Raw genomic sequence first — 24,643 nt, forward strand, 5'->3', positions numbered from 1 at the left:
GTGGGTAAACAGCACACATATACTGTATGTGTTCCAACTGTGTTTTTACTAGTTTGCCTGATGTTCAGGTTTAGGTCCCATGACCAGCACTCTGGTTCTTTTTTGTTCTCCCTTATTTTATCCTATCCTCTAGGACTATATGCAGCAATACCTCTCTCAAACATCCCACGAGCATCAGACTCCATAATACAGAAGTATCCCGGCTTGCGTATGTCAAGAGAAATATTTGTGAATGACTCGTATAAAGGTACATAGAGATAACATCTTCTATGATCAGAAATGTAGGAATCATGTACTAGCCTCAAGAGTGATCTTGATTTTCTTCCTCTTTCAGGTTTTGCAGTAGCTTATGGTGAATTTACAGAGGATGGTATTCCAGGTGCAGTATGGAAACATGATTTTTGCACGCTGAAATCAGCCTTTACATTGGACCACGGTCCCGGGACCCATAAATTAGCCTGACAAGGCTTGCATCAAAAGGGAATTAGTTATTCTTTTGATAACAAACATAACCCGACATTTCATTTCTGAATAGGCATTAATAGGTTGATTCACCCGCTGGCTTGTCACATCTCTTAGAAAGACCTATGGTAGATTCCTCCAATGAAAATGTAGCGGTACCCCCCGTTGGATATTTGTGTCTCCCATTGATTAATCGATAGCCAGTTACACAATATTTTCACACAGCTAGGTGCACACACTCTTCTGCTCGTTGTCTCCAATAACCAGTCCAGGGGATGTGTGTTTGTTTTATTTGGAGAATTTTGATAGGGAAGGGAATTAGTAGGATACTCCAAATTTACAACTCTCTCTGTAGAACTGTGGAGCAGATTATTCTGCTGAACTATAAAGCATTTGTATGGAATGAACAAGCTCCTTTGTAACAGAAGGAACTCAGTGGACTTTGTTTCTTTAAGACACTAGCTAGTGTCCCCTTTAGCTCACACACCCGGTATGCTGACTTCTAGAACCGAGAGGGGGATTTCAGCAACACACAGTCTCAGGGATCCCATCAGCTTGCACAGGAACCCCGGGTTGTAGCTTTCAGGCGTCGGGCCCTCAGGTCAACCACCTGAGGCTGCATGGCATGCTAGAGAAAGGCAACTGCCTCCTCCCCACCTAAACCTTTCTCTTTAGATGCGGTCTAGACTGGAACCCCAAGCCCATTTGTGCCTCAGACTTAAATAAAGGCACCCAACATTCGTTGGGCACATCCAACCTGCAAGGTTTCCTCCCACTGTGCAATATGCCTTCTTGCTATTGGATCAGTGTGAAACATCAAGACGGCATGAGCAGCACCAGAGCACACTGAGTAGAACTCACTAATCAATCACTGCTCTCTGTTAAGCAGGCATCACCTACATTTGCCTGTCTGCTTCTCTGTTAAGCAGAAAAGCCAAAAACAATATACACTCTCTAGCACCTACTGTACCTAGAAGGGTGCTACAAACACAAGGCTCTTTTTTGTTCCACACTTCCTGCCTTTCCACTCCTATTCTTTATATTGGTATACAGTAAATGAGTGTTAAAGGGCTACCTAGCGTCAAGGTTTTCAAGCCCGTTTCCAGACAGGGGACCTCGGTACAGCTTTACCAAGGCTCCAACTACACCCCGTTGGTATCTTACATACTTCAGGTTACATTGGCCCTAGGTCTGATCAAGAGTCAAAAATACACTTTATTCCCAAGGGATTAACTGCTCAGTGGTTCCAGGTTTAGTACATAGAGAATGATATCCAACATCTGAGGCCCAGATGATGGGTGTATGCACCCGTGGGGAACCTTGCCGGTCACCACCTCTGATCGACCCTCCCCCACTAAACCGCCACTAACTCCTATCCCAAACAGGCTGCTGAGGTTCATTCTCCCCATGTATTGGTTGTGCTTTGTGTCTTACAGAGCCTCACTTCACATGCTATTTGTCTTCCATAAACACATTTTTGAAATGTATCTTGCTCTTTGTTTCATTATCTAATGCAAAAAGTTATTTTACAGTTAACCAGTACAATGAACACCTGAGATATGGTCCATATACATGGTAGAAGTACATCCAAAAGTTATGGTAAATTTTCAAAAGTATGGCTACTAACCCACTTGTCCCATTATTTGGGGATGATATGGTGCTGTACAGTAACAAATGTAGCTACCCTTGAAGAGGAACACCTCCTGGTGTCTTTACTGCATGTCTTCTTCATCGGTAAGAATCTCTATTCAGCTCTTCCTCCATCTTGAATATCATATGGGTGATATTTTCATACAAGGCAGAGCCTACAATACATACCCGCTGGGGAGGGACCAACTAACGGGACATTAACCTCCTGTTAATGGCCAAACCCTTAATCGGGCAGACTGGTAGTGCAGAAGAAGAGAGGGTTGTGTCTGACCAGAAAGAGAGGGGTGTCTGACCCAGGCTGCTAGATTACAGAGTAAAATAGGCAGTGAGGTCAATCTGTGGTGTCTATAAGTCACTTCTTTCCATCCTAGGTGTTTCAGGACCTATTCTAGTGGAGGCTAAAATATAACAATGTGGTTTTTATTTTACAGAAATCATCGTCAGTGCTCCAAACTATAAAAACAAAGGATTGGTTAGTACAGTAAATTATTGCTACTATGACTTCTTACAGGGTAAAGCAATGTTGAAGACTTGAATGCTAAATGCAATAGGTCATGTTTGAATTAAAGCTCAAACTTTTTTTTTGTTTTGTACCGAGAAGGTATTTTATCTCACTTCCTGTCCTTCCCGACAGCGCATGACAAGTACAGGAAACTATGAAATTTCCCGCACTCTGGAACAGAGACACCAACACAACTTTCTATATTAGTGTGGGCAAGGATTGGATTGCATTGTCAGATTTTTATTGCTCTCTGGGTCTTTCTGTTCCATGCCAAATGCACCACAATCAATTTTTCTTGTGGGATCACCGGGATAGGGATACAAATTGGACGTGAGTTCTGTCTCTTACTCACTCTGTTGAAAATTAAAGGAAGGGTTTTGACTGGAGTTGGTTATGTTTTTCATCTAGTCATTCCTTTGCATCAATTGTTTTACAAGAACATTTAAAACTTATCTCACAAGATTTTTAATGGTTTATCAATGCATCTGTCTGTTTTACTCATTTAGTGTCACCCAAAATGATTGCTTACCTAGCTGCCTTGTTTGTCATTCACTGAAATATTTAATTTTTTTAGGCACAAAAGTCTCAAATCTTTTTTCAACATGGTGCACTATGTTGGTTATTTGGCACATGTCAAGTGTGCCAAAAAAGTGTGAGAAACACAATAGTTTATCGGGCCCTATGTCTTTATGGAGCAAATTAACAAAAACAATAAAGAAAAACTTTTTACAACCTGTTCATGCCTAATATTATACTGACGCAAAAGACTGCCTCTTCTCCTTGGCACAAGTCTTTAACCTCAACTCAGGTCTTATCTCTTCCAGGTTGAAATATACAGTGGTCCGATTACACTTTCCAGAATCCTAGGAAATCAGGTGGGTTTATCTGTATCATTGTCAGGATAGGAAGTGACAGGAAACCTCTCCAATAGGGACAAGAGGGACAGATAAAACCTTTTTAGTAGGGTGAGAAGGGTTAGAACTTCTGACAATGTTTTTATTACTGTTCATGTCTTTAAAGCTGAACTGCAGGATTAGCAAATATTGTTGAAATACAAAAGCCATGTGTATTCGTACTAAAATCTTGGTGTGCTTTGTGTATTTCTTCCAGTGACCCAGTGCGAAACTTTTCCTTTGTGTACTAACAACTTCATGCCCACGCTATAGCTGAAAGATGGCTACAGCGTGGCTCTCTTGTTCTGGGAGGGCGCCCATGGATGTCCTCCTAGAACTGCGCTTCCTGGCGTGATCCAGCGTGATATGTTTTCAACTGTGTCTAATCACAGCTGATCACATGTAAACCTTCTTGCCAGATATCGGCAACATGAGGAGAGGAGAGCCAATAACTGTCAAGTGTTACAGGGGACATTTACATACCTCCCAATTTTTTGAGATGGGAATGAGGGACACCTATTACCATTACCCTGCTACGCCCCCCATAAAGGAGAATTATACAAAAAAAAAAGATTCATTAAACCCACAAGTGCTTTTTTTATCATTTACCACTACTTTATAATGGCTTTTGAAATTTACGAATGCAGAAATTTAGAAATTGGATGAAAGGTTTAGCGCTGGGAAACACTTTTTGAAAGATAAAAAGTGCATTTTATATACAACTATATAGATCAGACCAAAATGAGGGACAAATGAGGAGGAAAGAGGGACATAGTTTCAAAATCAGGGACAGTCCCTCGAAATCAGGGAGAGTTGGGAGCTATGGACATTTACACACAATCAGGGCACTCATCATCAGTGCTTTGACTGTCAGTGCAGCCTCATTAAGCCAATCAGTGCTGCCTATTGCTGTCCATCAGTGCCACCTATCAGTGCTGCCTTTCAGTGCCGCCTATCAGTGCCAATCAGTGCTAGCTATCAGTGCCTCTTCATTGGTGCCCATCAGTGTCTATCAGTGCCCCATATCAGTCCAGCCTCATCAGTGCCTATCAGTGCAGCCTATCAGTGCCAATTAGTGCAGCCTCATCAGTGCATATCAGTAAAGGAGAAAAATTAAGTAGTTAATACAGCCTCATTAATGCCAATCAGTGAGCATCAGTGCTGCCTATTGGTGCCCATCAGTGCCCACCAGTGCTAGCTATCAGTGCCTCTTCATCAGTGCCCATCAGTGCCGCCTATCAGAGCCCATCAGTGCTGCCTATCAGTGCCCCATATTAGTGCAACCTCATCAGTGCCCATCAGTTCCCATTAGTGCAGCCTCATCAGCGCACATCAGTATTTATTTTCAAAATGTTATAACAGAAACTACGAAAAGCATATTTTTTTTCAAAATTTTCTGTCTTTTTCATTTGTTTAGCAAAAAGTGAAAAAAAAAACAGTGTTGATTAAATACCACCAAAAGAAATATTTATCTGTTTAAAAAAATTGTAAAATGTCATATAGGCACAGTGTTGCATGATCGCTCAATTGTCATTCAAAGTGCAACAGCACTGAAAGCTGGATTGAAGTGGTTAAAGAATGCTCAGTGCTGCTCTCTCTCCTGGTGCAGGGTGACGGGTCTTGTCTTTGCCCCTCCTGTAGTTTTCCTGCAGGCGGCCTGTAGAATGTAGGCCTGCTGGGCCCTTGTCACAGCCCTTCTCTTTGTAGGTTATGTACAGTACAGTGATGATGTCACCACTACTTTTAAAAGGTAATAGCTGGGTTTTCAAAGGCATTTCAGTGCACACAAAGTGAATATATATCCCTTTGTGGCTACTGAGGAATTTACTAATATTATATGGTTCAAAAAAATATATTGTATTTCTATATTGAGGAATCTATTTAAATGCAAATCTTTGTACCTGGAGTCCAGATTTAGGACAATTGCACCCTGCTCGTCTTGCCCAAGGCTCACGGGGATAGGAAGTTGGGAAAAGTTTCTCCAATAGGGGTCATAAATCGAAATAAAACGCTCTCAGAAATATTAATATTATTCTGCAAAAAAATCAATAATTAATTTGAGTAAATTCAGGAGCAGTAATACATAGGGAACTGGGAGAAAAAAATAAACATTTTAGATTGTAAAAAAACTGTAAATGGCACATTGTAATGAAAATCCTCTATGCATTATGTTTTTTTCTGAATAGCATCTAATGTGTGTTTTTTCCTCTTTTTTTCAGATTGCTGCTTATTTTGGTCACTCAGTGGCTGTTTCAGACATCAATGGTGATAAGTGAGTGTTCATATCAAGAATATGGTTGTATGAATAGATTCTACAAGTTACATGAAGGGTCCTCTAGTGCTTGTTTTGGGGTACTGCAGTCATAGTATAATTACCTTTGTTTTGTTATGCCTTGTACACACGGTCGGACATTCCGACGTCAAAATTCATCAGATTTTTTCAGACGGATTTTGGCCCAAACTTGTCTTGCATACACACGGTCGCACAAAGTTGTCGGAAAATCTGATCGTTCAGAACGAGGGGGCGTTCAACGCGTACGACGGGACTATAAAGAGGCCAGTAGCCAACAGCTTTCGTCTAGTAATTTATTCATTTTTTTTTTTTAAATTCTTTATTTAATTTTACCATCTTACATCTTTTATTTTTGGGTACATGCATAAGAGGTGCTGGATCTCCTATTGGTAATATCCAGATTTGAGAAGGACTATTTTATTGATTAGGCCGACTCACTTTGGTGAGGCTGCTCATATGTACCAGAGCACCCCCAACAAATGAATAGGGGGTTCTGAGGGAAATTCAAAGGTGTAATAAGCAGTAAGGGCATCACAACTGGTCATAGAGTCCAGAATAGGTTTTAATTAGGGCTGGGAAAATGAAAGATTAATTCGTCCATTAATCGTACATTTTTTTGATCGATCAAAATTCTTTTGATCCGTACTTACCTCTCCGCCAGCTTCCAGGTCTTCAGGGAGTTCCGTCGGAGATCCGGTGACATCACGGACATCAACGTCACTGGACTCCTCCCCCCTTCCCCAAGTGCCTCCGTCTGCTAACGAAGGGAAGGGGGGAGGAGTCCGGTGACGTCGATGTTCCGTGATGTCACCGGACAGCCTGGACAGTGATGGTAAATATGGATGTGGTTAACTTTGATCATTCAGTGAGCTAAGTGTAGGAAAATTTGATTTCCTCCGTTTTTAACATTGTTCCAAAAAAAATAACAAATTGTAAACACTCTGGTATCTCGGCGTGAATGGCTAAAATGATGCCTACTTGCCTACTATAAAGTGACTGACAGTCAATATACTAGATAAGTTTTAGAATTAAAGTTAAACTAACTTTCTACGTTTAATTAAAAAAAAAATACTCACATCAGTGCTACAGTTTGAATTTAAACGTATTTGTGTGAACTGTGAAGTTAAGTCATGGATCGTGGAAACGAACTAGTGTCGGGTGATTGTATATAGTGTATACCACATTTACCACTGACTAATGCAGAGTTGCAATGCAAGGAGATCAGCTAAAAGTAGTTGGATCTGTATGTGCGTTGTAATTAATCTAAATTAGTCGATTAATCGATTTTTTTAAATCGATTAATCAAACACGAAAATTTTAATCAGTAACATCCCTAGTTTTAATTAAAGAATTGATTAAAACAGAAACAAAAAAAGTAACCAATGAATTTCTGAGAACTTATACATGTGATCTCAAAATGTACTGAGTGCAATGGGATATTTATAATACTTGTAAATGTAGAACTGGATAATGCCGCTTGCAGGTTGTTCAATACAGAGCTCTCTTTTTCTGCCAATTATTTGGTAAAAAAATATTCTGGACTCTTTGACCATTGATGTAATGCTCTTACCTGCTTTTACAGATTTGAATTTGTGTCTGTGTCCCTGTTGCAGATTTTCCCTCAATTCTTGCCACAGACACAATAAGTGAGAAAAAAATGGGGTCACCGATAGAAGTTAAAAACCTGAAACATTTAGCTCTTCCCAACTCAACCCACAAAAAAAAAAGGCTGTAGCTAGTTTTTAAAGTGTTACTAAACCCACAACAGTAAAATCAGTCTGTATATGCAGTAAAGTATGCTTGTTATACTCACTGTGGAACCTAAGGGGTTAATCCTCTGCATTGTGTAAAAAGGCTGTTTGAGGTCTCTTCTGATCCTCGCCTTCTTCCACTGTCCCCAACTCATCTCCGAATAGTACAGAGGGTAGGGGACAAGGTGCACATGCTCAGTTTGGTGTGTATTGCTAGAGAGTTTTTTTTCTTTTTTTCTTGGGAGAGTGCATGTGATCAGCTCAGGGCCAATCAGCAGAGGGTCAGGGGTTCTGCAGTCTTATAGGACACTGAGAGCAGTCTGAAACCTCCTCCTACAAGCTTTAACCAGACACAAGACTGCTATAGACTGCTGCTGAGAAAATGTATTTAGCAGTTTACAGTGGGGAAAATAATTATTTGATCCCCTGCATATTTTGTAAGTTTGCCCACTTACAAAGAAATGAAGGGTCTATCAATTTTACCATAGGTGTATAGAGATAGAATATCAACCTTTAAAGCGGGAGTCCACCGGGAGTCCGCCGTTTTTTTTTTTTTAAAAAGCCAGCAGCTACAAATACTGCAGCTGCTGACTTTTAAAATAAGGACACTTACCCGCCCAGCTTGCCCGCGATGTCGGCACCCGAAGCCGATCTCTCGATTGTCTCTCGGGTGCTGCCGCCGCCATCTTGGGTATGGGAATCAGGAAGTGGAGCCTTTCGGCTTTATTTCCCGGTTCCCTACTGCGCATGCGCGAGTCGCGCTGCGCAATAAGGATGGTCCCCGCTGTGTCTGGGATCTGTGTGTTTCCCAGCAGGCAGCGGGGGACCTTCGGAAAGGGGCGTAGATTCTGCGGAAAGGGGCGTACCTTCTGCAGAATCTACGCCAGAAGTGGGTGCAGACAGGGCCGGATTAACATAGGGGCTGATGGAGCTGCAGCACCAAGCCCCTGCCTTAAAATAGGCCCACCCAGCCAGCAGCATAAGCCCGATTTTTTTTTTTCCTGTCCATAAACTTCTATGGGACAGGAGAAGTGTGTGTAAATGTAGGGGTGTCTGGCTGCATCTGTGTTTGCTCACTGTGGTTATTACAATGTCACAGTGCACAGTTCCCCCCCTACACAAATGGGAGAGGCTGAGTTGGCTCTGCCTTTCCCCTCCCCCTCTGTGAAGTCTGTGCAGTGAAGGAGCCGTGTGGGTGGGAAACACCGGCAGATAGAAGGTGAACAGGATATCTCTGAGTGATGAGCCTCCAGGGACCGTCCACATGTGAGCTCAGTGACTGGTTTCTTATATCCCTTTCCCTCGTTTTTAACTTTTTTCTCCAGCAGTAGCTGTTATAACTGCAGCCAAAGTGTTTAGAATTGTGTCATCAGCCTGTGGCAGTGCTTGGTGGTCCCTTGTGCTTTTAGGTGGTTCACACTGATTTGCTGTGTTTTGGCCCATTGCTGGTGTATCCACAGTTTTCCTGCGTTTTACCCCCAGTCCTATAGATTTCTATTAGGTTGTTTGTTTTTTCTGCATTTTCTGAAAGCGCACCAAAATTCCTGCATGCTGCATCTTTGGCACACTGTCAGAAAATGCAGCAAAAACCTGCAACCTGATATAAATCAATAGGACTGCAGCTAAAACTGCAGATACATGAGCAGTGCAGCCAACTGCAGCACACCAGTGTGAGCCCAAAAGCTTGCACACACAACCCTGTACAACTTGGTCTAAACAAAACTCCTGGCATACAGCCATACCATCCCAGCTCAGGAGGGGTGGGGGCTCCAGGGATTTGATTGACTATGCAGGCCCTGTCTCTTCTAACCAATTGGGGAGAGTCTTGGAGGCAGTGGCAGGCTGCTGGTGGTAAGTGGCACACTGTATCTGGTGACAGGCTGTGGGTGGCGAGTGGCACACTGTATCTGGTTGCATGCTGGTGGCAAGTGGCACACTGTATCTGGTGGCAGGCTGCTGATGGCAAGTAGCACACTATCTTGTGGAAGGCTGCTGGTTGCACACTGCTGCTGGTGGCAAGTAGCACACTATCTGGTGGAAGGCTGCTGATGGCACACTGCTGGTGGCAAGTGGCACACTGTATCTGGTGGCACACTGCTGGTGGTAAGTGGCACACTGTATCTGGTGACATTCTGCTGGTGGCAAGTGGCACATTGTATCTGGCATGCTGCTGGTGGCAAGTGGCACACTGTATCTGATGGCAGGCTGCTTGTGGCAAATGGCACACTGTATCTGGTGGCATGTTGCTTGTGTCAAGTGGTACACTGTATCTGGCATGCTGCTTGTGGCAAGTGGCACACTGTATCTGGTGGTACACTGCTGCTGGTGGCAGGCTGCTGATGGCAAGTAGCACACTGTATCTGGTGGCAGGCTGCTTGTGGCAAGTAGCACACTGTATCTGGTGGCAGGCTGCTTGTGGCAAGTGGCACACTGTATCTGGTGGCAGGCGGCTTGTGGCAAGTGGCACACTGTATCTGGTGGAAGGCGGCTTGTGGCAAGTGGCACACTGTATCTGGTGGAAGGCTGCTTGTGGCAAGTGGCACACTGTATCTGGTGACATGCTGCTGGTGGCAAGTGTCACACTGTATCTGGCATGCTGCTGGTGGCAAGTGTCACACTGTATCTGGCATGCTGCTGGTGGCAAGTGGCACACTATATCTGGCAGGCTGCTTGTGGCAAGTGGCACACTGTAACTGGTGGCAGGCTGCTTGTGGCAAGTGGCACACTGTAACTGGTGGCAGGCTGCTGTTGGCAAGTGGCACACTGTATCTGGTGGCATGCTGCTGGTAGCAAGTGGCACACTATCTGGCATGCTGCTTGTGACAAGTGGCACACTGTAACTGGTGGCAGGCTGCTTGTGGCAAGTGGCACACTGTAACTGGTGGCAGGCTGCTGTTGGCAAGTGGCACACTGTATCTGGTGGCATGCTGCTGGTAGCAAGTGGCACACTATCTGGCATGCTGCTTGTGACAAGTGGCACACCGTATCTGGTGGCAGGTTGCTGGTGGCAAGTGGCATGCTGCTGGTGGCAAGTGGCACACTATCTGGTGGCAGGCTGCTTGTGACAAGTGGTACACTGTATCTGGTGGCAGACTGCTGGTGGCAAGTGGCACACTTAAAGAGGGATTCCGCCCAAAAAAAAATATTAAAAGCCAGCAGCTATAAATACTACAGCTGCTGACTTTTAATAAATGGACACTCACCTGTCCCGGGTTCCAGCGATGCCGAGGCCGATCGACCGCTCGTGCCTCGGCTGCTGCCGCCACCATTCTAGGTGAGGGAATCAGGAAGTAAAGCGAATCGGCTTCACTTCCCGGTTCCCTACTGCGCGAGCTGCGCCGCGCAATAGGAAATCTCCGCGCTGTCACTGGGACCCGTGTGTGTCCCAGCAGACAGCGCGGCAGGGCAGGAAATGGCGTAGACTCCCGTGGGAGTCTATGCCCGGAAGTGGGTGAAAATACCCCCCTCCCCCCTGAAAGGTGTCAATTGTGACACCGGATGGGGGGAGGGTTCCGATCAGCGGAGGTTCCACTTTAGGGTGGAATCCCGCTTTAATCTGGTGGCATGCTGCTGGTAGCAAGTGGCACACTATCTGGCATGCTGCTTGTGACAAGTGGCACACCGTATCTGGTGTCAGGTTGCTGGTGGCAAGTGGCACACTGTATCTGGTGGCAAGTGGCACACTGTATCTGGTGGCAGGCTGCTAGTGGCACTGTATCTGGTGGCACACTGTATCTGGTGGCAAGTGGCACACTGTATCTGGTGGCAGGCTGCCAGTGGCACACTGTATCTGGTGACAGGCTGCTGGTGGCAAGTGGCACACTGTATCTGGTGGCATGCTGATGGCAAGTGGCACATTGTATCTGGTGGCAAGTGGCACACTGTATCTGGTGGCAGGCTGCGGGTGGCATCTGGCAGCAGGCAATGGTGGCAAGCGACACACTGCATCTGGTGGGAAGTGACAAGCTCAGGTTCCCACTGATAATGCATCATGGTGAGTTGAACTATTTCACTATATATTACAATGTAGTAATAGAAATAATGGAATTTGATCATCCCGATGCCATATCAAGCATAGCGTCAGGATGATTTTAAGTGCTAAGTGCCATTTGCCTGAAAAATCACCCCCCGCCACCTATTTCCCCATCAACCCGAGACTACATCCCCCCTCTTTTTTTTTTTTGGGAAGGGGGGGATCTCCCTGAATGGCAGTTTGGAAATGTGGTCTCCTATGTTGCTGCTGTTGAGAGACCGCATAGCAGGTGGTATTGGGGGTGTTCCTGCTGCTCAAAGGCTGCACGGCCGATATTACTGGTGAAAGTATATTTAATTTGTTTTAGCAAAACATTTTTGCATTTTCATTTTGTTTCCGTAAAAAAGGCCCACCAAAATCCTCAGCACCAGGCCCATGATGCTGTTAATCTGGCCCTGGGTGCAGATACCTGTACTGTACAGGTACCTGCACCCCCCTCCCCCCTGAAAGGTGCCAATTGTGGCGCCGGAGGGGGGGGGGGTTCCAATGAGCGGAAGGTCCACTTTAGGGTGGACCTCCGCTTTAAGTTGTCAAGTGACAGCCAAGAAACCTTAAAGCGAAACTTTAGTCATTTTTTCATCTTTCCATCTATTAAATCTTCTGCCCTTGTTGTTTTAAATTTGGATAGTAAAACTTTTTTTTTTTCCGCCAGCAAATACCTTATACAGCCCACTTCTTGTTTCTTGTCTGGTAAAAAGCCTAGGCTTATGACATGCACAGCTTTCCCTCTCACTCTCGTGAGAGTTTGCCAGGAAGGGAGGGGGGATGAGTCATAAAAGGGCCAATGAGAGCTGCAGGGCTGGAGGTGTGCCTGTGTGTAAATCCAGGACATGAACAGACAGCAGCTTCAGCTGCCCACATTTAAAATGATTGCAGCCAAACTCAGTGGAGGGAGATTTCTGAAGCATATTTGGCAAGTACAGAATCACAGTTCATATAAAATAATATGCAAAGTGGTTGGAGGGAAGCTTCAGAATGGCAAAAATGTTTTTATTACAAATTATGGGAGCAGACTGCAGTTCCTCTTTAAGGAAGATCTGCAAAGAGTGGACCAAAATCCCTCCTGAGATGTGTGCAAACCTGGTCACCAACTACAAGAAGCGTCTGACCTCTGTGATTGCCAATAAGGGTTTCTCCATCAAGTACTAAGTCATGTTTTGCAAGGGGATCAAATACTTATTTTACTCGCTGAACTGCAACTCCATTTATAATACTTTTATCATGTAATTTTCAGGATTTGTGGTTGATATTCTGTCTCTATCATTTAAAATACACCTATGAAAAAAATTATAAACCCTTCATTTCTTTATAAGTGGGCAAACTTACAAAATCTGCAGGGTATTAAATAATTATTTTCCCCGCTGTATATTTACTAAAACTATTGCATTTCCATTTTCTGTGTACTGTGGGAGACCAGATATAATGAATGCAGGGTCCTGGGTTTAGTAAAATTATCAGGCTTCATGTTTGGCGTGCCTTTGCATTTTCGTAAGTGAATGCGACCTAGAAACGAATTAGAGCTTAGTGTATCAAGGGATGCATAGTTTATAATTGGCTAGTCACATTTGTATTACAGCTTTTATGTATATTTTATTCAGCCTTGATGATTTGCTGGTGGGAGCTCCTCTTTTCATTGAGCGCAAGGCAGGCGGAAAGCTCCTGGAAGTTGGACGAGTCTACGTTTATAAACAGAACAGCCTCACAATTCTTGACAAAGACCCTCAGATCCTTAGCGGGACATATGTTTATGGGCAGTTTGGTGCATCCATTGCTCCCCTAGGAGACCTGGATCAAGATGGCTACAATGGTATGACAGGAGGCATTTCTATGTTTAAATGTTAATAACTGTCGTGGATAAACCACCATACTCTCTTGCGCTATTAAGCGCCCTTCCAGCTTTTCAGTATAATGCATCTTTAAACAACCCGTGTCTCCCACATTTCCCCCAGTAAACAGACATAGTCACCATGTCAGCCCCATCGCTCATTCATCTGCCCCTCCTGGGCAGAGGCTCTTGGCTTTTATTCATGAACAACAAAAGAAAGTGACAAACAGGAAGTCATGGCCCCAGCAGCCAATCGCTTCCTTCATACAAAATGATAACATAGGAAATGACACTACACAGGAAATGACACTACACAGGAAATGACACTACACAGGAAATGACACTACACAGGAAATGACACTACACAGGAAATGAAATGACAAGGCATGTACACTGCTCACCGCCCAACTACATCCACCATCTTAGTCAGCATGGAGCCCACTCAATACTGCTCAGAGTAACCAGTATCTAGTAAGATCATGCTACTTGTTCTTAGAGGCTTGAGAAGATCTGTGGGGACATTGCTACTGGTGTTGTCAATATAGGGTATGAGTATATTAACAAGGCAGATATCAATGCCCTCTTATTAAAGATATGTATCCAAAAGGGATAGCGTAACCAGACACACAGATATAATAATATGTTTTTCTCATTATGCGGACTTCACTTCTCTAATGTGCATAGACATTATTGAAGGTAGGAAGCCCAGTGCATTGCGCTTGATACTTACAAACTGGCAAATTCACACACACACACACACACACACACACACACACACACACACACACACACACACACACACACACACACACACACACACACACACACACACACACACACACACACACACACACACACACACACACACACACACACACACACACACACACACACCACGTCTCCAAGCCCATGAGAAGGTTTTCATACTGAAGGTTTTACCGCTGGTCCCGATTCAACCCAAGTGCACTCTGCTAGAGCGCTCCTTGGTTAAATCAGACACAGGGAAACAGGTGACAACAATCCATAAAACACACATAATAAACAGAACAGCCTCACAATTCTTGACAAAGACCCTCAGATCCTTAGCAGGACATGTTTATGGGCAGTTTGGTGCATCCATTGCTCCCCTAGGAGACCTGGATCAAGATGGATACAATGGTATGAGCGGAGGCATTTCTATGCGACTACCAGATCATCTTTTGCTATATACAAAGTTTAGTAGTGTAAGAATAGGAACAAGTTTGTGTAGTACCTTCATGATCTGATGTACTCAGAGGTCCCCATATCCTTATTCCACTTTACTAATGATAAATGATCTAATGCAATTGTAGCTCCTTTTATAATATTTTTCCCAACCTGGCTAGCCCAATGTAGACTGCTCTACTTAGAAATACGGAAAGGAGTGCCAGAGCAAAACCAGATAAAAGAGTTTAAGATAAAGTTAATTGTTGGTTAAAAAAAAAAACAAGCGTCGGTGGCAACACCACTCACCTTTATCTGGCCCAAGAGTTGGAACCAACATTGAACTCCTTAAGTACATGGAGTAACAACCTGACAGCAGGTGCTGAGCAGCAATGGGGGCCCCATCTGAGTCCAATGTCCATCAAGGTTTTATCCTGCATTGAGCCCTGATGAAAAGGGAAGTGATATTGCCCCTGAAACATGTTGACAATTTGTTTTATATGATTTTTTTTACCAACAATTAAAATTGTTTTATCTAGTTTTGGTCTGGCATTCCTTTCTGTATTTCTCTGGTTTGAACTACTGTTGGGATCCCATCAAGGGAAGCCTTGTTGTGTGGAAGCCACCTTGCCAGAGCTATTGAGCTTGTTTGAAGTTTTCCATCATCTGTTTACATGCATAAGTCTAAAAGTTCCCAGCACCTATTTAATTATGTTGTTCTCTAGACTCCTCTTCCATCAGCCATAAAACTGATCTTATCAGAATCCTTTCTCTTTTCCTCATAAAAAGCCTGAAGCATTCCAATGTCAGGTTCTACGTAAATCTGTACATTTATTCTGCTGGTGGGCTACATGATATTTCATTTTTGATTTCCCGTTTTGTGAAACATGAAGTACTCAAATTCACTCACTAACAGATTGTCTTTTTCTAGATGTGGCCGTAGGTTCTCCTTTTGGGGGACAGTCTGGAGCAGGCTGTGTATACATATACAAGGGTGAGAGGAGCGGTTTGTCAACACAGCCATCGCAAATTCTGGAGGGCCAACCAGAGACCTCATTCAGGTTTGGCTTTTCTCTGAGAGGAGGGGAAGACATTGATCAGAATGGATATCCAGGTAATAAACTGTAGCTAAGCAGAAATACAACCCAATCAAAGACATGCAGGTAGGTTAATTGGCTTCTGTCCAAAATTGACCCTAGTATATGAATGGGGACCTTGGATTGTGGGCTTCTTGAGGGTAGGGACCAATGTGAGTGTGCAATGTACAGGGATAGGGACAATTGTAGACACTCACTCAGGTTGAACTGGATGTACTGATGTCTTTATTCAACCTTACTAACTATGAAACTATGAAACTATGTCTTCTTTTATTCAAAAGGGTTCAGGTTTGTACTTTTAAATATCTGTGATTGAAAATATAACGTCATTTAGAGCCAATGGCTAAAGTTAACAGAGTGCGGGTTTATCTGCTGCTGTGTATGTTCCCTGATTTCATTTCTACTTAGTGGCACTTTCCATAGTCTACAAATGAGATTATAAAAGGCAGGGTGTATGATGGGCTGGATTTCATGGAATAATGTCAATCCCAATATGCACTATACCTCCTTGTATACCCACTGCAGATTAGTTAAGTGCATCGCTAAGAAAAAAGTGTCATAGAATGCAAATAATGCCAGCTAGACCCTACATGTCTGCTGGTTTTAAGCCAGTTTGGGCAAAAATTACTTCAGCCCAGGGGAGGACTGACTTGGGCTGAGGGGGGCTGCAGCAATCTTGTTTGGCTTCTTATTTTACAATAGACCTCTTACCATCCTCTTTTTTAGCATATATATGTCAAAAAGTGTGTTACAATGAACCATGTGTTCTGTCTCAAGGACATATAGCTAACCTACTTGTCCCAATAACTTCACATACCATATTTCTTTGATCTCAGTTTTATTAGAACAAGCCAGGTGAAATTTTTAAGTTCTCTAAGGGGTGATGGCGATGGATTGAGAAATACATGTTTTCCTTCCTGCAATGTCTTGTAGAAAATGGTGGCTGGTTCACTTCCTGTGAAAATTCTACCCAGAAGTCCCTGCTTGTTGACAACTTCCAAATAAAACAGAACTGAAGCAATACCAAAAGAGAACACTAGATGGCGCCTGTACTCCACATATGATTGTCTTATGTAAATCACAAAACCTTACATGTAAATTTAACAACACAGGTACAAATAGTCAGTGTAAACCTGTGATAAACAGAACACCATGTTCTCACAGTTAGCTCCCAGCTTTCATCGCGGCTCCAATCATTGTGCACCATGAAATTTTAAGTGTGATGCGCTTTCTTTAGCTCACATGGAAGCCAGACCTGGAAATAAATTAACAGAGGAGCTACATGACTGAGGGAAGAATATTCCCAGGAAAGTGAAATGTAACGCGAAGGTGCATACAAATACAGCAGTAATTGGAGTTCCATGTCACATGGGAACTGTTGATTGCTGGGATGTCATTGTAAAAAAATTAAGTTGTCCCATCCTCATTTTTCTTTTACTCCCTCATTTTTTTTTACTAAAAGGACTAGGGATGCTCTTCTGACTTTTAATAAAAACACACTCACCTATCCCACGATCTAGCGATGTGGCCGCCTGAACCCTCTGTTCTCTCCCTCTCCTCTTCCCGGTGCCGGCATTTCACGCGTTGGCAGCCGGCTGTGACAGCTTGCGTCTTCACAGCCGGGTGTGCACTACATCTTTAATAGTCAGGCAATCTTCTGGGACCTGAGACATGTCTCAGAAGATTGCAGGGAGGGGGACAGGAGACCTTCCACTCGGATTGCACCGGCAGTCCGAGCAGACGTGGTAGCGGGTACCTGTCAAAACTAGGTACCCCCCCCCACCAAAAAAATGATATGCCAAATGTAGCATTGGATGGGGAAGCATTGCTTAAAGAGCTATTTTATATTTTGGGTGGAGCTCCGCTTTAAGTAGAAAGGAGAGTCTAGTCCACATACCCCAAAATAACATGTGGTGGATCCAGGCAGATGTGGGTGAGCTCTCCATCTCTCACCCTTTTACTCTAGCCTTGAGCACAACCAAGCTAAGCATAACAAGGTCAAGAACAATAGTACAAAAGTACAAAAAATATCCTTGCCTAAAGCAAGTAGGATATAATGGGTAACTGCACTGTGTCCATATCATTGTATTTTACTTTTCCTTATTTCATAAGCTCATTTTGTTATTTATAGATCTGATTGTTGGAGCATTTGAAGCTGACGCAGTCTATGTCTACAGGTATGAGAACATAAATAGAACAGTAATGCATGACTAATGTATATTCATAGTTTACTTATGCCTAAAATAGAAGTATTTTCCCCTATTAATTAAAATACACTACCCTCTAAAACTTTGTCTCGCGTTTCACTGTGGACGGCAGTACGACCTATGTTTTGCTTGAATATGTACTAATTGCCATTGACTCTTGTAGATACTTTTGTGCTGTTAGCATAGCATGATTAAAAAGTGGATGACATTGTTTCTTGTCAACCATTTTATCTATTCTTTTACCGTTGTCCTTCCTGCTTTTCCTGTCTTTGGCCTCTTACTTGCTGCAATTTTCCGCCATTAGTTATTAGAAATGCTTTTAACTGATATTAAAAGGTCATATTTGGGTCTAATCTACTAAATAAATGAATTGGTCTTGAACAATCCTAGCTGTGGTGGCAGTAAACACTTAGAGTCCAGTGGCAGTAACAGAATTTAAGTTAAAGTTCAGTAAAGCACAACTACCCCATGGAGAGAAGACAATTCGACCTGGTGCACTCACAGAATGATGCAATGAAGAGTATAACAGCAAATCTAGGATGCACCAACAATGTCTGTCTTGAGGGGCTGAATGTGGCCTGGCCATATCTAACTGAGGAGGGTTCCAGGAAGGATAGCATGTCCCTGCTGTTTCGTTTCCCTAATCATCTGGAACCTCTGTCTACCTCTAATCACTGTCCCTGATAGATAGGTGACCTGTCTCTACATTACCCACACACGAAATGCGTGCCAAGCCTGGGAGCCAGGGTCTAAATAGAAACTGCCTGACCCAAGATGGCCACTAGAGTCACATGGGGTGCCAGCATCCAATCGGATAGCTCTCCCAGTAACCCAGGAAACCATAGAGCAGGGATATGCAATTAGCGGACCTCCAGCTGTTGCAAAACTACAAGTCCCATCATGCCTCGCCTCTGGGTGTCATGCTTGTGGCTGTCAGAATATTGCTATGCCTCATGGGACTTGTCGTTCTGCAACAGCTGGAGGTCCGCTAATTGCATATCCCTGCCATAGAGGAACCATGTTCCTCTTGATTTCTTCTCAATGTCTCAGTTTCTATCCCTTCCCACTTTACTAGAAATGCAGCTTTGTTTTTGTCTGCTTCCCCGTTGGTTAGTGTTCCCACCAATAGCTTATTGTATATACAATGTTTCATCTAATTGCTGCTAATCAATGGGCATTGATCTAAAACAGAAAAAGAAATATACATTTTTGCATGTCCTTTTTTGTATCCTTGTTTCAGGGCCCAGCCGGTACTCCTTCTCCAAACCTCTATGAGATTTTTACCGGACTCCCTGAACCCAGATCTGATGCTCTGTGAACTGCCTCCTTTGGGTTATGTCACCTGGTGAGTACGTGGCTACTAAATAAAGACCTAAAAAAGTTACATTAAAGGACATGAAAATAAAAACGTAACATTCTCACCCAGGTATCTACTAACTGTTTTCCTATGGTGGCGGCCTCCTACTTTGTTTATATCCACATTGCAGAAACCTTGTCTGGCGCTGTCTGTGCCCTCAATGGGGTTGAACATGAAAGACCATTTATTTAATTTGTATGTGCGCAGCCCAACAAACAAAGTCAATTGGGAAAAAGGAAATTCATTCAGTTTAATAACATAATGTATTTGTATTTATTTGTTTTCTGAGAGCGGCATAGTACTCTTTGATAATCAGCCGAATATTTTTGCATTAACATTTTTCATTATTATAAAAAATGCACTACATGAAATGGAAACATATTGCAATAGATACAGTAATGTATAAAAGTGAAATAGGATAATTCCTACTTATTGTGTTTGGGTTGGATGGAGGTGGATCCATCAGAATCTCAGAATTATAACAAAACTTATCCAAAATTCATTTTGTTCCATTCGTTAATTTCGGATGCACGTGACACCAGTCGATATTGTCCAATCAGCTCCTTCCATTTCTCTTTGAGTTGGATTCGCAAAGATCATATAACCAATCTTGTGAAACAGTAAAAGAATAGCAGAGCTTCTGAAAATATGAATTGATTTGTGACGATGAATATAAAAAAAAAAACAGTAAAAGAATAGCAGAGCTTCTGAAAATATGAATTGATTTGTGACGATGAATATAAAAAAAAAAACAGTAAAAGAATAACAGAGCTTCTGAAAATATGAATTGATTTGTGATGATGAATATAAAAAAACAATCTGATTATCCAAATTCCGAAAAACAAATCATTCTAACATAAGGATTATGGTGAAAGAAAATGTATTTACTTAACAAATTAAACCGAACAGAAGCTAAACAAATTTTTCTATCATTCACATTTGTAACTTTATATATGGTAATTGTAGTTCAAGGTCACCAAAAAGAGCCATCGGACTTCCTGAAAGACATAACACACTGTCAGTGGATTTAATTCTCCAGCTTTGGATGGACTGGTCTTTTAACCAATTTTTGCTTTTTGTTTTCTAGTTTCAACGTGAGCATTTGCATCCAGGCCTTCGGGAAAAGTCTTCCTGAGACACTGCGTAAGAACAACTCAATTGTATGCCTGTTGGGTAGAATCACCCGCTGAATTTTTATTTTTTTTTACACCTGGAATTAGCAAAACACCTGGGCTTAAACCTTCTCTCCAAAAAAAAACAAAAACAAAAGAAAAACACCCTGCAGGACAAAGGCATAGTGAGCTAGTATGCATAGAATACTAGCTCATGAATTACTTACCTGAGATCGAAGCCCCCGAAGCAACCCTTGTTCACCTCCTCTGTCTCCGCCATGATACCCGGAGTGACTTCTGGGTATTGCTGCTCCGGCGCTGTGACTGGCTGGAGCAGCGATGACATCACTCCGTCGCATGCACGCGGGAGCCGTCAGTGACAGCATGATCGCCTTCACTAACAACAAGCTCAATGCGCCTGCGCCTTTGTCTATAGCGTGCATGCACCATAGACATCATTCCTTGTTTTTAGGAAAATATCTCCTTAAAGTGGTTGTAAACCCTTACAACCAACTTTGACCTACAGGTAAGCCTAGATTAAGGCTTACCTGTAGGTCCAAGAAATATCTCCTAAACCTACACGGTTTAGGAGATATTTGCCGAAAGACAGGCACTGAGCGCACCGCGGTCAACGCCGATATGCCGCGAGTGGCGGCTCCTGTGCGCATGCATAGGAGTGACATCATTGCGGCTTCGCCGAATGACAGCGGCGGAGCAGCGAGACCCACCGAGAAGATAGATACGCCGGACTACAGGGCACAGCGGTGACATCGCTGGCTCCTCTGTCAGGTAAGTGACACATAATGGACTACTATGCGATGCATAGTAGTCCATTATGCTTTCCCTTTGCAGGGAATGAAAGATGAAGTAAACCCATCAGGTTTTACTTCCTATTTAAGCGCGTAATCTAGGCTTACCTGTAGGTTAAAGTGGTCTGTAAGCGTTTACAACCACTTTAAGTTCCCAGCTCCTCCCACATTCTGGGTGGATTTCTATAACTATTAATTTTACATTATGGGTGAAGGGGCAGGAAATGTAATGCTGCGTATACACGATCGGAAATTCTGCCAGCAAAACTCAGATGAGAGCTTTTTGCCAGAAAATGCGACCATGTGTATGCTCCATCGGTCTTTTGCTGGTGGAATTGCAGCCAGCAAAAGATTGAGAGCATGTTCTCTATTTTTCGGTCGGGAACAATTCCTATCTGAAAATGCGATCGCCTGTACAAATTCCGACGCGCAAAATTCCTACGCATTCTCGGAAACAATTCAAACCATGCTCGGAAAGCATTGAAATTCATTTTCTCGGCTCCTCGTAGTGTTGTATGTCACTGCGTTCTTGACGGTCAAAAGTTCAGAGAACTTTTGTGTGACCATGTGTATGCAAGACAAGCTTGAGTGGAATTTCGACTAAAAATCCGCTCGTGTGTACGGGGCATAAGAATCTGAAAGGGTCTGGAAGCATTTTTCAATTCTTCAGAGACATATGAAATCAATGGGTGACTCACCCCATCAACATTTACTTGAAATTAAAATGTTCGTTTTGGATGGGCTAAAGCCACTTTCTATGTTGCTCTTATTTTTTTCTTTTCAGGTTTTTCCATGGAAATCCAGCTGGACAGTCAGAAAAGCAGATTTCTGCGCAGATCCTTCTTTTCCTCACTCCAGCCAAACAGTACAATCACTGTGAATGTTAAAAGCAACTCACAACTGACCTGCACTAACACCAAAGCATTTCTAAAGGTGTGTGCCCCGCCACTATTGCATATTCTGTTTTATATATCTGTCAGACTGAACCTATTTTGTTATTTCCCATAGCATGGCACTGAGTTTAAAGACAAGCTGAGCCCCATAGCTGTAACAGTGAACTTTAGCATGGAGACTGAACAATCATTGAGTGTTTTACCACCTCTGATACAAGGGAACACCTTCCTGCAACAACAGGTGAGATCTGATCAGGAGAGAAGACAGGCTTGGTTAGATATGAACATCTCCAGGAGGACAAAAGGGCATTCTTTATTGGTACACATTTAAACTGAAAATAAAACATCAGGCTTTAACCAAGAGGCTTTAACGAGGCAGGATGCCCTCCAAGGGCCAGCTTAAGGGCAGCACACTGACTGAATCACACCGCAGAGCTCCGCCTATGCAGGGCGCTGCCTCTGCGCGCTACTCCAAAAGTTCTTTGGTGTGGGCCTTTTTTGAGATGAGTTCATCAGATCGCACCGCTGCTATTTGCAACATATGTTTCAAACGTATCTCGTGTGGCCAAAACATCAGCCGCTTGGGTACCACATGCTAGACCAGACATATGTCGACCTGCCATGCAGTTCGTTGGCAAGCGTACCTAAAAGACCCACACTAAAGAACAATGCAGACCTCTCCTTGCTCCTCATCAGCTGGGATCTCCAACCCCACTAAACTTTCAGTCCTCTCTGAAACCTGCACTGAGAGGAATCAAGGTGTAGAATTATGTGTGTCACAGCCAAGTACTTGCGGGCAATCTGCTAGCGGTACACCGATTGTCCGATTGTACCAGGAAAATTTTCCTGCCCCAGCTGCTGGACCGTTGAAAGAAGTTCACTCCCAGCCATCCACATGCCTAGCGGTTGAATGCTAGCTTGGCTAAATTTCTAGGATTTCAACTGCTGCCCTTTCAGTTCGTAGACTCGGGCCCCTTCTGTGAGTTTGTGCAATGCACATTTTCTCAGTGGCAGGTTCCCAAACACCACGTTTTCTCACGGAAAGGCGATAACGGCTCTCTACCGGCATGTGAAAGCCAATGTCCATATTACCGCTGACTCATGGTCCAGCAGGCATGGACAACGACGTTACTTATCTTTCACGGCGCATTGGGTGACTCTTCTGGCAGCTGGAAAGGATGCAGGACAAGGTGCAGTAGTGTTGGAGTTTGTTCCGCCACCACGCCTCCAAAATGCTACTACTGGTGATTGTGACACACCTCTCTTCTCCACCCCTCCTCTTCTTCTTCCTCCATGGCCTCTTCCTGTGCTTTGTCCTCGGAGCCAGCGGTGCCCCATAGGCGTTCAAGGGGCTACGCAAGTACGCAGGCAAAAAGATGCCATGCCGTGCTTGCGCTGGTGTGCTTCTGGGACAGGAGCCACACTGGGGCAGATATTCTATCAGCTATGCAGGGGCAGGCTGAGAGGTGGTTGACGCCACGCCAGCTTAAGCCAGGAATGGTGGTTTGCGACAATGTCACCAACCTCCTCTCCGCCCTCTGACAGGGACAACTGACCCATGTGCCCTGTGTGGCTCACATCCTTAACTTGGTGGTGCAGCGGTTCTTGGGCAGGTACCCAGGCTTACAGGATGTCCTGAGGCAGGCCAGGAAAGTCTGTGTGCGTTTCCGCCGGTCATATAATGCCAGTGCTTGCCTGGCTGGCCTCCAAAAGGGATTGAACCTGCCCAAGAACCGCCTAATCTGTGACATGCCCACCAGGTGGAACGCAACGTTGGCCATGCTGCAGTGGCTGCACATGCAGCAGAGGGCCATCAATGAGTACCTGTGCGACTACGGCACCAGGACAGGGTCAGGGGAGCTCGTTTTTTTTCCACACGCCAGTGGGCCATGATCAGGGATGCATGCACTGTCCTGTCATCATTTGAGGAGGCCACGAGGATGGTGAGCAGTGACAGTGCATGCATTAGTGACACTGTACCTCTTGTCCACCTGTTGGAGCACACGCTGCATGGAATAATGGACAGGGCACTTGAGGATGAACAGAGGCAGGAAGAGGACTTACTTGCCTCTCAAGGACCCCTTTATCCAGACAGTGTTCCTGCTGGCCCGCCGATCACACATGAAGAGGACGAGGAGAAGGAGGAGGAGGATTGTGTCAGCATGGAGGTGGAGCCCGGCACTCAGCATCAGCAGCATTAGGGATCATTTACAGTCCCAAGAAACCCATGGACTTGTACGTGGATGGGAGGAGGTGGCTGTGGATCATGTCGTCCTTAGTGACCCAGAGGACTCTGGACCGAATGCCTCAGCTAACCTATGCTGCATGGCCTCCCTGATTCTGAAAAGCCTGTGGAAGGATCCTCGTATTCAGCGGATCAAGGAGAGGGATCATTACTGGCTGGCAACTCTCCTTGATCCACGGTACAAGGCTAAGGTTGCGGACCTTATCTTGCCGTCACAGAGGATGAGACATCTTCAGGTCTTCAGGTCTTCAAGGTCTGTGCAACGCGTTCCCAGAGACTGCGCGATTACAATTGATCCAAAACACGGCGAATCCATCTCTCCTTCCCTGAGG

At 44.0% G+C, this 24,643-nt stretch overlaps 1 protein-coding gene across 2 annotated transcripts in view; it reads left to right on the forward strand.

The window, feature by feature from the left end:
• LOC143935914 (integrin alpha-IIb-like) overlaps positions 1-24,643 on the forward strand; it is a 96,553-nt gene that overhangs the window by 14,349 nt on the left and 57,561 nt on the right. For both annotated transcript variants that reach the window (XM_077460105.1, XM_077460104.1), the window contains exons 7-18: positions 134-247; positions 335-379; positions 2,544-2,584; positions 3,439-3,489; positions 5,727-5,779; positions 13,183-13,391; positions 15,523-15,705; positions 17,820-17,865; positions 19,136-19,240; positions 20,340-20,395; positions 21,958-22,106; positions 22,182-22,307. In XM_077460105.1, the coding sequence (XP_077316231.1) occupies positions 134-247; positions 335-379; positions 2,544-2,584; positions 3,439-3,489; positions 5,727-5,779; positions 13,183-13,391; positions 15,523-15,705; positions 17,820-17,865; positions 19,136-19,240; positions 20,340-20,395; positions 21,958-22,106; positions 22,182-22,307 (1,178 nt within the window). The remainder of the gene's footprint in view (positions 1-133; positions 248-334; positions 380-2,543; positions 2,585-3,438; positions 3,490-5,726; positions 5,780-13,182; positions 13,392-15,522; positions 15,706-17,819; positions 17,866-19,135; positions 19,241-20,339; positions 20,396-21,957; positions 22,107-22,181; positions 22,308-24,643) is intronic.

This window comes from Lithobates pipiens, unplaced genomic scaffold (genome assembly GCF_037356315.1).
Source record: "Lithobates pipiens isolate NorthernLeopardFrog02 unplaced genomic scaffold, aLitPip1_a1.2 Scaffold_28, whole genome shotgun sequence".
NCBI lineage: Eukaryota > Metazoa > Chordata > Amphibia > Anura > Ranidae > Lithobates > Lithobates pipiens.